Source organism: Colius striatus, chromosome 2 (assembly GCF_028858725.1).
Source record: "Colius striatus isolate bColStr4 chromosome 2, bColStr4.1.hap1, whole genome shotgun sequence".
NCBI lineage: Eukaryota > Metazoa > Chordata > Aves > Coliiformes > Coliidae > Colius > Colius striatus.
Genome location: NC_084760.1, coordinates 99,122,011 through 99,133,709, shown reverse-complemented (window position 1 = coordinate 99,133,709; position 11,699 = coordinate 99,122,011). Strand labels below are relative to the sequence as shown.

General features: G+C 39.0%; 1 protein-coding gene across 1 annotated transcript; it reads left to right on the top strand.

The window, feature by feature from the left end:
• Window positions 1-4,613: 4,613 nt before the first annotated feature.
• Window positions 4,614-7,472, top strand: CCR6 (C-C motif chemokine receptor 6). Its single transcript, XM_061990466.1, has 2 exons — window positions 4,614-4,622; window positions 5,574-7,472. Exons 1-2 carry the CDS (start codon window positions 4,614-4,616, stop codon window positions 6,657-6,659), a joined length of 1,095 nt encoding a protein of 364 aa, XP_061846450.1. The 3' UTR covers window positions 6,660-7,472.
• The last annotated feature ends 4,227 nt before the right edge of the window (window positions 7,473-11,699 follow it).

The following is an 11,699-nucleotide window of genomic DNA, read 5'->3' as shown; positions in this document are numbered from 1 at the left end:
GTGAGTGCAAGTTATCTGGGTCACAATCCACACAGATTTCACACTTTTTTTCCCCATCCCCCCTTTATCTGCATGAAACAAGATTACTTTTCAGCAGTAGCAATCAAAACATGCATGCACTGTGACCATACAGAGGAAAAAAAAAAAAAAAGAATATATAGAAAAGAAAAAGGAATATAAAAAAGGAAGAAAAAAGAAAGCATCTAGAAAAAAAAGGAGACTCCAATTTCAGGGTTTTTATGTATCTCTGTGTTGTTCTACAATAATGCGTTGGGATTGTGTCATAGCTGAAGTCAAAACCTTGGATCCTATGAAAATCAGCCATTTAGAAAATGAAATGTGCCTTCTTAAATGATTATGAACCATCACAACATGATATTTTAAATCTACCAAGTCACATTTTGACACTATGGAGTGGTTCTGTTTCATTCACTGGGTATGGTTAGTGGCAAGCAGAACTGTACTCAAGCTGCTGAGGAGCCAGTGCCATTGCGATATGCTCAGTTTTGAAGTAAAGATGAGTATGACATCTATCCTGCATTCTTCTAGGTCCAGCATTCCATTGATTTAATCTTATCCTACACAGCTGTCTGTATTAATGCCATCTTGAGTCCCTAATAAGAAAAGCTGTAACTGAATGTTCAGACACACACAGCTTCTAAAAGAAACAAGTTTGAAGGGGTTGTTTACTAGTTTTGGTTTTCCTACTAATGAAAACATCTAAGTTGTCATCAGAAACTAAAGTCTGGAAATGTTTGTAGCTTTTAAAATTCAGGAATTGTAAAATGAAATATTTTCATGTCTAGTTCCAATTAACTTTAACAGCAGATCTGAGCAGCATGCACAGAAACAGCAAATGTTTGTGCCAAACAGACAGATACAATTGCATTTTCCTTCTTTACCTGGGCTTTTACATCTTTTGTGTTTGCAGTTCAGGCAGAACATTTGGATAATGTACACATTGACATATCTCAGATTGTTTTTTTTTTTTCTTCAGAAAATAGCTATTATTCAACTCAGTTATTAACATTTGTCTCAGTTTTGCAGTTCTACTGTAAGTGATCTTGTTGATTTAAACATTTAATGATTCAGCTGTTCATCTGCAAGACATTAAGTGCACCCTTTGCAGAAATAAGCCATTACTAATTCCCACAACACTTTTAACAATTCTAATCCTTGATAGAATCCTAGCTTGATATTTGAAAAATGACATCATTACATAGGTAGCCTAATTAGTAAATGTCTTGCCTCCAGCTTGGATGTTTCCAGCACAGATAAGGTTAAATATTTCCCTTTACGTAATAAAGCAGGTTATAGTTACTACTTGTTAGGAGGAAGTGGTGATTATTTCAATTTAGCTCTGTACCTTTAACTAATGCTGTTATTTCTTGTTTTTCAATTTAAAGTGTACTCCTGTTGAAGCTGATGGTAAATGTGCTTGAGGTAGCCACAAAAGAATGTAACCGAATCACACATCCTCTTTTACCTGATCTTCACACAATTTTCTACTCTGGTGAGTACTAAACTAAAAAATGTATAACATATGTATGTGTGATGAATGTAAGAGTGTACTTACAGTGGTGGACAATGCTTAAAAATACTTATTAATTCCCTCCAAGTACTAAGAAGCTTTTTTCCTCTTAGAAATCTACTTTTTTTCTGAGGTCTTTCTTCATCCACTGTCTTTTGCTTGTGTAATTTAAATAATGCATTTGTATTAAGACTGTAGTTTAGTCATTCTTTTGAGTTCTCACATATTACTTTCATAATGAAAATAAACATGATACTGTGGATAAAGTGGAAAAATAATAAGATAAAAAATGCAAGGCTTATATATTTAATATTCAGAACATCAGTATGTTTGTGTGCACATGCACAGATGTGTGCCCATCTGTAGTGTATAAAAGTAGACAAATGGTGTTAGAACACATCCTTCTCCTTATAGACATGGAAATTTATTTTGTACAATTACCTGATACATTAACGATAAAGCCATAAATATGCAGATTATGTATTTTAAAGGTGCCTATTGAAAGACTGTTAGAAAGATTTAAATTGAAAAGGACAATGTGTTTATAGGACTTATGATTCAACTTCCTTTGCTGTCAATGCATCTTCTTAGTAACTTCAGTATTCATGTTCTTTCAAATTCAGGAAAGGAAACCAACTCAAGAGATTTAAATCAGGTCTAAAATCTGATCTCTGCAATTCTGTTTTCATTGGAGTCCATCTCTCCTCTTCTTGTACCAAACATCCTCAATAAAATATTTCTAGACAGTGGAAGCCCTTTTTTCTGAACAAATGTGTGATTGGTGGTGCATTTATGAATTCCTGTAGCTCCAGGGAGAGGATGCAGCTCACCTGTGATGAGTAGTAGCTGTTATCTACAGGTTATCTGCTGAACTCTTCTGAGGATTAGAGCACCCTTCTCCAGTGCTAATACAAAGAGATCTCCATTCGCAGCCCTTTTTGCAGGCTGTGGGAAACACCTGTGTTCTCTTTCCTCTAAATGCCTTCACCCTATCATCTCCATTCTACATGTTATGCTAACATTTGAGAGTGAGTTTGGGTAAGTGGAATGAAGAGTGACGGTTTTATAGAGAACCTATGCTATCAGGCTGTCTTTGTATATTTTAATCATGTATATCCTAGAAAGACATGAATAACACATACCTAGAAAGATATTTTTCTTATAACAGTAAAATAACAGTGTCTAAACCAGCAATCTAGACGGGTGTCCCTTTAGTGCTGTCTAACGGAAGAGTTACTGTAGCTGCAGCGAAGTGCAAAAGGTAACAGAAACACTGTTTGTATGGGGTCAGAGGAGGGTAAAGCAGCAGGAGGCTCCAGTTGCTCAAAGATGAGCTAGGGGACCACAGCCTCAGGTGAACTGTACAGTTTACCTGCTTACTTTATACATCTTTGCACTTCTGAGAGACATTTCAAAATTGTTTAAAGCTTGCTTCAGAGGGTGTTCCAAGTGCCTTCAGGCTGTCAGCTTTGAAAAGCCAGTAGAGGAAGTTGGAGAAGTGGTTAAAGATTTCTTTAAAGAGCAGGAAAGCCATAGAAGCTGTGACACTTAGCCAACATAAGATAACTTGGGTCTTTGCCCACCTGCAGCAAAGATCATGATCCAGCCTCCTCACATGAGTCATAAAGAGTTTCATCCTCATTATGCATTTGAAGAGCATTCAGTCCTTTACCTCCCCCAACCTTCCAGTTATATCTAGACTGCATCTGCCCCGCTTTCATAGATATCTATCTTTCTCTCTCTTTCAAAATTCAAGTAATTCCCGAACAGGAAGGATTTGTTTGTCTAGATGTAAAGTTAACCTATGCACACTTTTTAATTAGCAGCACGGCTAACACAAAGCAAAAGAACTCTAGATGAATCTGCCATTAGCAAATATTGTACCTCATGTCATACAATCCCTGCAACTATTGCATTACTGGTATGTACCGTTCTCACACAGCAGTTAGTGGAAAGAAGAGGAGCACAAAACTCATGCAGGGGAATGCCGATGAACTAAATCTCCTGCCAGTGGGTTCCTGTGTGACATCATTTAAGCCCAGCTTTGTGTATGTGGCCACCAATGGCATGTTCCCTATTTTATCTGTCTGTGACTTTAGACTCTGTGGTCTGATTTGCAGAAGTCAGAGCCTGGCTGCAATCAAAGCCAATGGATTTAATCCTTTACATAACTGAAGTCTTCATAATGCTAAGGACTCTTAAAAGTGATGTTACGGGGGCACAGATGTCTCAGACAGAACATCTCAAGTGGATACTTACTGTGATGACACAGTGCTTAGGTTCCTTCTCTCTAAAATATAGTACTACATTCTCACCACTGGTGTTGTGCAAATGAACTAATTACTATTTGTAAAATATTTAGATATCATAGTGATAAAGAGGACAGATTATTTTCATGGAGTACGGTCTATAACACAAAGATCTGTGCGCTAAACAAAACCAAAACATCAGTTTGTTCATAGATTCTGTACTGTCGTTTACACTATCCTGGCACTCTTAATTTACCACACTAGTGTATTAAAAAAAGCATAAATAATGTGATGTTAAAAGTGCTGAGAAACACTGATAAAATACCAGAGTAAAAAAAAAAGAGTTGAAGTGCCATATTACTGTTATGGAGTATACTACTGCTGTTTACTTGTTCCATATTTCCTACAATACACTGACTGACATTGTCACACAGAATTTCTGTAAGTAGAATTTAATTTACTCTAATTTCTTACAGTGCAAAGTCAATGTGAACTGAGTCACACTGTCATATATTGTTTAGGAGCTCTATGAATAAACATGCCATAAGTAAGATTGTGCTCTATATTACACTGATGCAAACTACCCACTTCCCACAACTGCACATTGTGCTGCAGAGATATTTGAGTTGTTGAGATTGTCCTGTGTACTGTTGATATAACTGAAGTTATGAGGTTCTTCTTTAAGTAAAGATTTTGCTTCCAGTTGTGTTTTTCTACTTGTTCACATTTTTGGTCTCTCAATCCAATCTACTTTATTTTCTTTCCAGAAATTATTGGGAAAGTGTTTTGAAGTTCTGCTAAACATATTTTTCTTTGAGAAGTACACTGCCAAAATGAATTTTGTAAGTACTTAATTGATAAATTATATTAGTACATCAGCTAAGCTTCTAATCTGGAAGTCACATCTTGAAGCTGCTGGTCGACATGCCCTAATCTGAGGATTGATTACCTGAAGAGTTGTTTCTGACAGCAGAGTTCTATGTCAAAGCACATTGTTTATTGGATTTGTAGTGTCCCAATGTTACCATGTGTTTAGTGTTTATGTTGCAGGTAACTGTTTATGAGACTACCCATCATTGATAGCCTGCCTTAGCTTAGTGGAAAGGAATAATAATTTTGGGACTAGATGACCTGCTCTCGGGAGGTTGGACTAGATGATCTTTCAGGGTCCCTTCCAACCCTTAAGAATCTGTGATTCTGTGGTGAGATTTAGACAAGCTAAATTAGTATGAAATGTGTAACATGCTAGAAAGATATGTTCTCCCTTGATGGTAAAGGAAATCTAGACCTCTTACTTCAAATTCAAACTTTTACTGTAGAGTCTTCTGTGATATCAGACTAATCCTTTCTGCATAATGTGAAGGTGGAAACCTTTGGGCCATCCAGAAAGATTATCTCCATGTTCATATTTTAATTAAGATTTCAACAAATTCCCCAGTTAATCCTCACAAGTCTCCTTTGCAGTATTAAATACATTTGTAATTGGAGTATTTGATTGGTGGAAAGTGTAAAACATGTAGTGCTGGAGGAAACAGCAGTGATGTGGGCTATCTTGAGATAAGTTTGATATAAGCTTGATGCCAAGACATGGGAAGGACTGGATGGAAATGTTACAGTTATCATGAGGGAAATGTCACTTCCATTTCAAATCAGTGAGCATATTTGTATGCAAAATTTCAAAACATTCCCAAAGTACTCTGTATGACTTTGTTATCTATCATCTTTCTACTGTATAGAAATTAGAGATCAGTACTCATGTGTTAACTGGTGATTTTTTTATTCTTTTTTTACAGACAGATTCTCATACCACAGATTACGCATATTTGTCAGACTATGCTTCTCTAATCACACAACCTTGTTCTAAATTGGAAGTCAGGAACTTCACAAAAGCATTTCTGCCCGTTGTATATTCATTCATTTGTATCATTGGTCTAGTTGGCAACATCTTTGTAGTGATGACCTTTGCTTTATATGAAAGAACCAAGTCCATGACGGATGTGTACCTCTTCAACATGGCCATAGCAGACATACTGTTTGTTCTCACTCTCCCACTGTGGGCAGTGAATTATGCTGCTGACGAATGGATTTTTGGTGATTTCATTTGCAAAATGACCAGAGGAATCTATGCAATTAACTTCAGCTGTGGCATGCTACTTCTGGCTTTCATCAGCGTGGACCGGTACATTGCTATTGTGCAGGCAACAAAGTCGTTTAAACTCAGGGCAAGAACACTTGCATACAGTAAACTCATTTGTTTGGTCGTGTGGGCATCATCCATTTTAATTTCTAGTTCCTCTTTTCTATACAGTGAAAGTTACAGCTTCTCCATCAATGAAACCAAAGAGATTTGTGATTACAGGTTTGACAGAAATTCTGAAAGCACAATGCTGAAATCACTGCTGCTGTGTCTACAAGTTGGATTTGGATTTTTTATACCTTTCATATTCATGATTTTTTGCTATACATTCATTGTCAAATCCTTACAACAAGCTCAGAATTCCAAAAGGAACAAAGCAATCCGTGTGATCGTATTAATTGTAGCTGTTTTCCTAGTTTGTCAGATACCTTATAACATTGTTCTTCTTGTGACAGCTGTAAATATGGGCAAGATGGACAAATCTTGTGACAACGACAAGATGATGGCCTATGTGAAATACACCACTGAAGCCATAGCATTTTTACACTGTTGTGTGAACCCCGTGCTCTATGCATTTATTGGAGTGAAGTTCAGAAGTTATTTTGTGAAGATAATGAAGGACCTATGGTGCATGAGATACAAGAAATACAATAAACGTAGTTTAAGGACAAACTCTGATATTTATCATTCAAGACAGACTAGTGAAATTCTGACTGACAATGGATCTTCTTTTACTATATAATACAATTTAAACAACATTATTACTGAAGGATTCTTCTCCCTGAGCAACCCAAACCGGTGTCACTGTGCCTGTGACAGAAGGCTTCTCTGCACCTCTACAGGAGCTTTCCTGATCTACAGATCCTTTCAGGAAAAGAATTAAGATAGAAAAATAACATGATCCTGTGGAAAAATGAAATCTTATTCACCTCTCTTAACATTCACATTCTTCTAAAGTGCAATCTCTTTGGGTTACCAGGAAAGTGAAGTTTACAGAGGAATCCTCCATAGCTTCTAGGTAAAAATTCCATCCCTTCTGACCTACATGATTGAAATATCCTGAAAGTACTATGTAAATTAATCAGATTATGGCCAGGCTCATCCTACTTAGATTTATATTGTTTCTATTAATTACTTCTACCTGGAAATTCTATATAAGTCTCCACTGTGCTTTTGTTGCTGACAGGTTGTGCTCTGACAATGCTATACCTAAAGAGATGCCATTTTGAGCAAAGCACATCAAGGAAAACAAACAGAAATGTAGAAACAAGCTGAAGACTGGACTTAGGTGTTGGGTCATGTAAATCTTTGTCCAGTTCTACACTCCACCTGCTCATTGGTAGTTGCTTACACCAAGGCTGAGGGTGGTCAAAGCCACCAATGACGTGTCTACTAAAGAGAAGATTAGGAACAAATAAAATTATTAATTAAAGAGAACACAGAAATGTCCACAGGAAGGTTTTCTGACATTTCCTAAAATTATCTTCTGAACAGAGAATGGAGCTATGTTTGAGAGATTCTTCCTTCATTTGGCAGTGGATCCATCAAAACTGATAATCTGGTGAATGTCTCTTTGTGAAAAGTTGTTTCTTTCTAGCTGAAATTCGCACTCCACTTTGTACAAGGTGACAAACTCTACAGAACTGAAATTATTCCAACACTTTTTGTTGGAACTTAATCAGTGACAAAACGTGATGCATTTCTTGATATTTAGCTACCATTAGCAAAGTTTCATTTCGAATGGAACAGCACAAATATGCATATATCATGGAGTCATAGAATGGTAGGGGTTGGAAGGGACCTTTAGAGATCATCTAGTCCAACCCCTCTGCAGAAGCAGATTCACCGAGATCAGGTCGCATAGGAACATGTTCAGGCGGGTCTTGAAGACTTCCAAGGAAGGAGACTCCACAACCCCTCTGGGCAGCCTGTGCCACTGCTCCATCACCCTCACAGTGAATCAGTTTTTTCTTATGTTTAAATGGAACTTTTTGTGTTCCAGCTTCATCCCATTACCCCTTGTCTTATTACTGTCTACTATAGAAAAAAGGGATGTCCCAACCTCCTGACACCCACCTTTTAGATATTTGTTAATGTTAATAAGATCCCCCCCTCCTCTTCTCCGGACTAAGCAGCCCCAGTTCCTGCAGCCTTTCCTCATAAGGAAGATGTTCCAGTCCCCTGATCATCTTGGTGGCCCTGCGCTGGACTCTGTCCAGAAGTTCTCCATCCCTCTTGAGCTGAGGAGCCCAGAACTGGACACAGTACTCCAGATGAGGCCTCACCAGGGCAGAGTAGAGGGGAAGAAGAACCTCCCTTGACCTGCTGGCCACACTCTTCTTGATGCATCCAATATATATGAAATTTATATATGAATATATGAAATTTACTTTATTGGCTTCAGAAATTATTAAGGACTGTATCTAAAAGTCTGACTTAATTCAGACAGAATTTTTATTGAGTCAGCATCTGACTCACTATGAATACAGGAATATATCTAATAAATGCTATAATTTTACCCAGCCATGACTTTTCAGCAAATTCCCAGTGGATCTTCCAATCATTAAGCAAGCTTCAACACACTGTAGTGGTTGTGGTGAGATGGTGAGGTGAAGCTGGAGAGCAAAGAGGCAGGACGAGGGATGGAGAGAAACAAGACCATTTGCAGTCTGCCACAAGTACCTACCAGTCCTCTACAGTTCTGCGTAAGCCATAGCAGTGTCTAGATTTGCTGTTGTGTGGGACATTACGCTCCTATGACTGTGTAAATTAATGCATTTTGCAGCTTGCTGTTTACCTTGGTTGGCTTGTTTTGTTTTGTTTTTTAAAAGTTCACAGCTGGAGAGGCAGTGGAGCTTGGATCACTGGCCACGTTTTTCAGTGGCAATGCAAAGGGTCAAGAGAGAATGCTGGAGTCAAAGATCCCTGGAGGAAGAGCATTGGTATGTCATCACTTGAAAGTAGTACTGCGTTGGCTGGTGCAATTCATCCTTGTTTACAGTGAAGTATGAGGTTTTTAAATAGCAATGCAGATGTGATATCAGATTGCATATAATTATCATGACTGAATAGCAACTTAGGCAAGTATATGATACAAAATTATGTAAACGCAGATGCATGTATTTGCTGTATATAGCATTGAAGATATTCTGGAAGAGAACTCAGCAAATAAAAAATGTAACTGAAAAGGAAAAAAAATCCCCTCAGATCTAAGTTTCTTGTCTTGAAACATTGTCTTATTCACTGCAAAAATTCTCAAATCTGAGAGGGCCTGTGCCCCAGGGAGGGAAAACCACAACGGAAGCCTATCATGCCCTGTGGCAGCTCTTGGACAGAGACCCACAATGCTCAAAGGCATAAATCCCACTTCTGCCAGCCCTGTTACCATGCCTGCATTGACCTTCAGCCAGTGAGCAAACACTGCTGCAGTGGCTACCAGGGTAGGGTTGGGGGGCAAGTTCTGGACTCCTCAGTTCAAGACAGATAGAGAACTTCTGGATAGAGTCCAATGGAGGGCTACAAAGATGACTAGAGGATTGGAACATCTCTGTTATGAGCAAAGGCTGCAAGACATGAGGCTGTTTAGCCTGGAGAAGACAAAAGGGATACCTTATCAACACTTATTATACCTAAAGGGCGAGTGTCAAGAGAATGGGGTGTCTTTTTACTGTAGCACTCAATGAGATGACAAAGAGTAATAACACAACCTGAAACACAGGAAGTTCCACTTGAGGATAAACTCATTTCCTGTGAGGATGAGGGAGACCTGGCACAGGCTACCCAGGGAGAGTGTGGGGACTTCTTCTCTGGAGGTTTCCAAAACTCCTCATGACACATTCATGTGTAACCTGATTGAGGTGAACCTGCTTTATCAGGAGGTTGGACTAGATGATCTGTAAAGGTCCCGTCCTACGCCTTCCATGCCATGATTCTGGGACACCAGCCAAAGGGCAGTTGCTGACCTTGTCACTGTCCCACCTGAGCAGGCTTGCTGACAGGCTCCAGGTAGAGAGGGACGTCTCTGAGGCAGGGAGAGTGCACCACAGCCTTAGTGAAGCAGTTCCTGGCTGAAAGGGCATCCTCCCTTGAGTGGGGAAGAGAAGATGAGGAAGAGAGCAAAGCTTGATCTCACAGGCTAGATGCTTCTCCAGGGAGAGGGGTCCACCAGACAGTCTTATAGGCTGCCAAGCCCTGGTAACTATGAGGAATTCTGGTTAGCTGGAAACGGCAATGGTGGGAATTCTGCCTCACATGGAGAAAAACACTGCATCTGGGCTGCTGTCTTGTGGGAGGGAAAATGCTCACTGGAAATGGTGTTGAAAAGTAGAAAATGTACCCAGCTGTTCCTTGATTCTCACTGGTGAGGAGTGTTGTTAAGGAAAGGGGAGGATGGGTGCAGAACCCACCTGTCCTGAGGAGGGACAAACAGCAGAAGCTATCGGGAACAGACTGACTGAAACCCCCACTGCCTGCCCCCCAACCCATTCAGGAGGGGACGAGGTAAAAACCCCGGGATCAGGGCTCTGAGCCCAGGAAGAGTGGAGGTGTGACAAGAAGGTGTTCTGAAAAAGGCTGATCGGACTCTTCATTGTTGTATTATTCTGAGTTGGTTTATTTTGGTTATGTTTTGGGGTTATGTTTTGGTTGATGTTGCATTAAATTATTTTCTGTTTTCTTCCCCAAGCCCAGTAGCCTGCTCTGTTTTGTCTTAAACCTTAAGCGGCAATTAAGCCCTCCCTGCCCTTTGGCAATTCTCAGCCTCTTCGGTACTTGAGGCTAATCGTGGTCCTTTGTTCCCTGATGGGCCTAAGCCATGATACCATGGAATTTAAATTTCATGTACTATCTTTTCTGTTATCTTTTTCTTATCTTTTTCTTAGAACAATGATTACTATAAGCTGGTGAACCTGCAAGAGAGTCACAGTGGGCAGAAGACATCAAAGTCATTTGGACCTTGGTAGTGGCAAGGAAAAGCAGAGGAAAGAACATGAAATTATATGCAAAGATAGATAGCAGTTGGTGATGATGAGTGGAAACTAAAAATAATTAGGACAAAATGGTCTAGAGAGGAACATTTTTGTGATGGAAAGTTATTAATAATGATTAAGTATATAACAGATATAACTTATTATTTAGATCTAACTCTGTCTTAGAACTTTGTAGAGCAATTGTGTTGGCTAGAATGGTGACAATTTGTGGGTTTTTGCTACAGAAGTGGAAAGAGGATGGTACTTGAAGCTTTCAGAATTTGGACTGAACTGGAAAAAAGTTTTAGATGAAGATGATAACGTTTTCAAAATGTCAGAACAGTTTATCTCATGAAACATCTACAATGTTTTGATATTTCCGGTTAGTTTTCAGATAGTGTAATAAAAGGAAAGGAAATGATTTCACAAAACCACTGAAAGAGACTCATAATCAGTTTTTTTTATGCTGTGCCAAGCAATCACGGTATTCCCTCCTATCACCTCCTGTATTATAAGGTACCACTTCCTGCTATGTACTGTGCATGGGTTAGGAGCTTATACTACTATTTGAATCAGCCAGTGCAAAGTGCATCTCCACAACAAAAAAAAATCAGGAGGATGTTTCATCCTTAAATTGTACTACATCAGTTGCTCAGTTCTCTTCTGTGTGGTGCAGTTGTAGGTCGTTCAGGCTGAAGAGGGAATTAAATGACATTGCTTCTACTAGGTGAATGACATGGGACCTGGTGGTAATGATGTGACCAATAAGCAAGGAATTAAGTTCCTTTTATGACAAGTTCCTGGAAATGAATTCT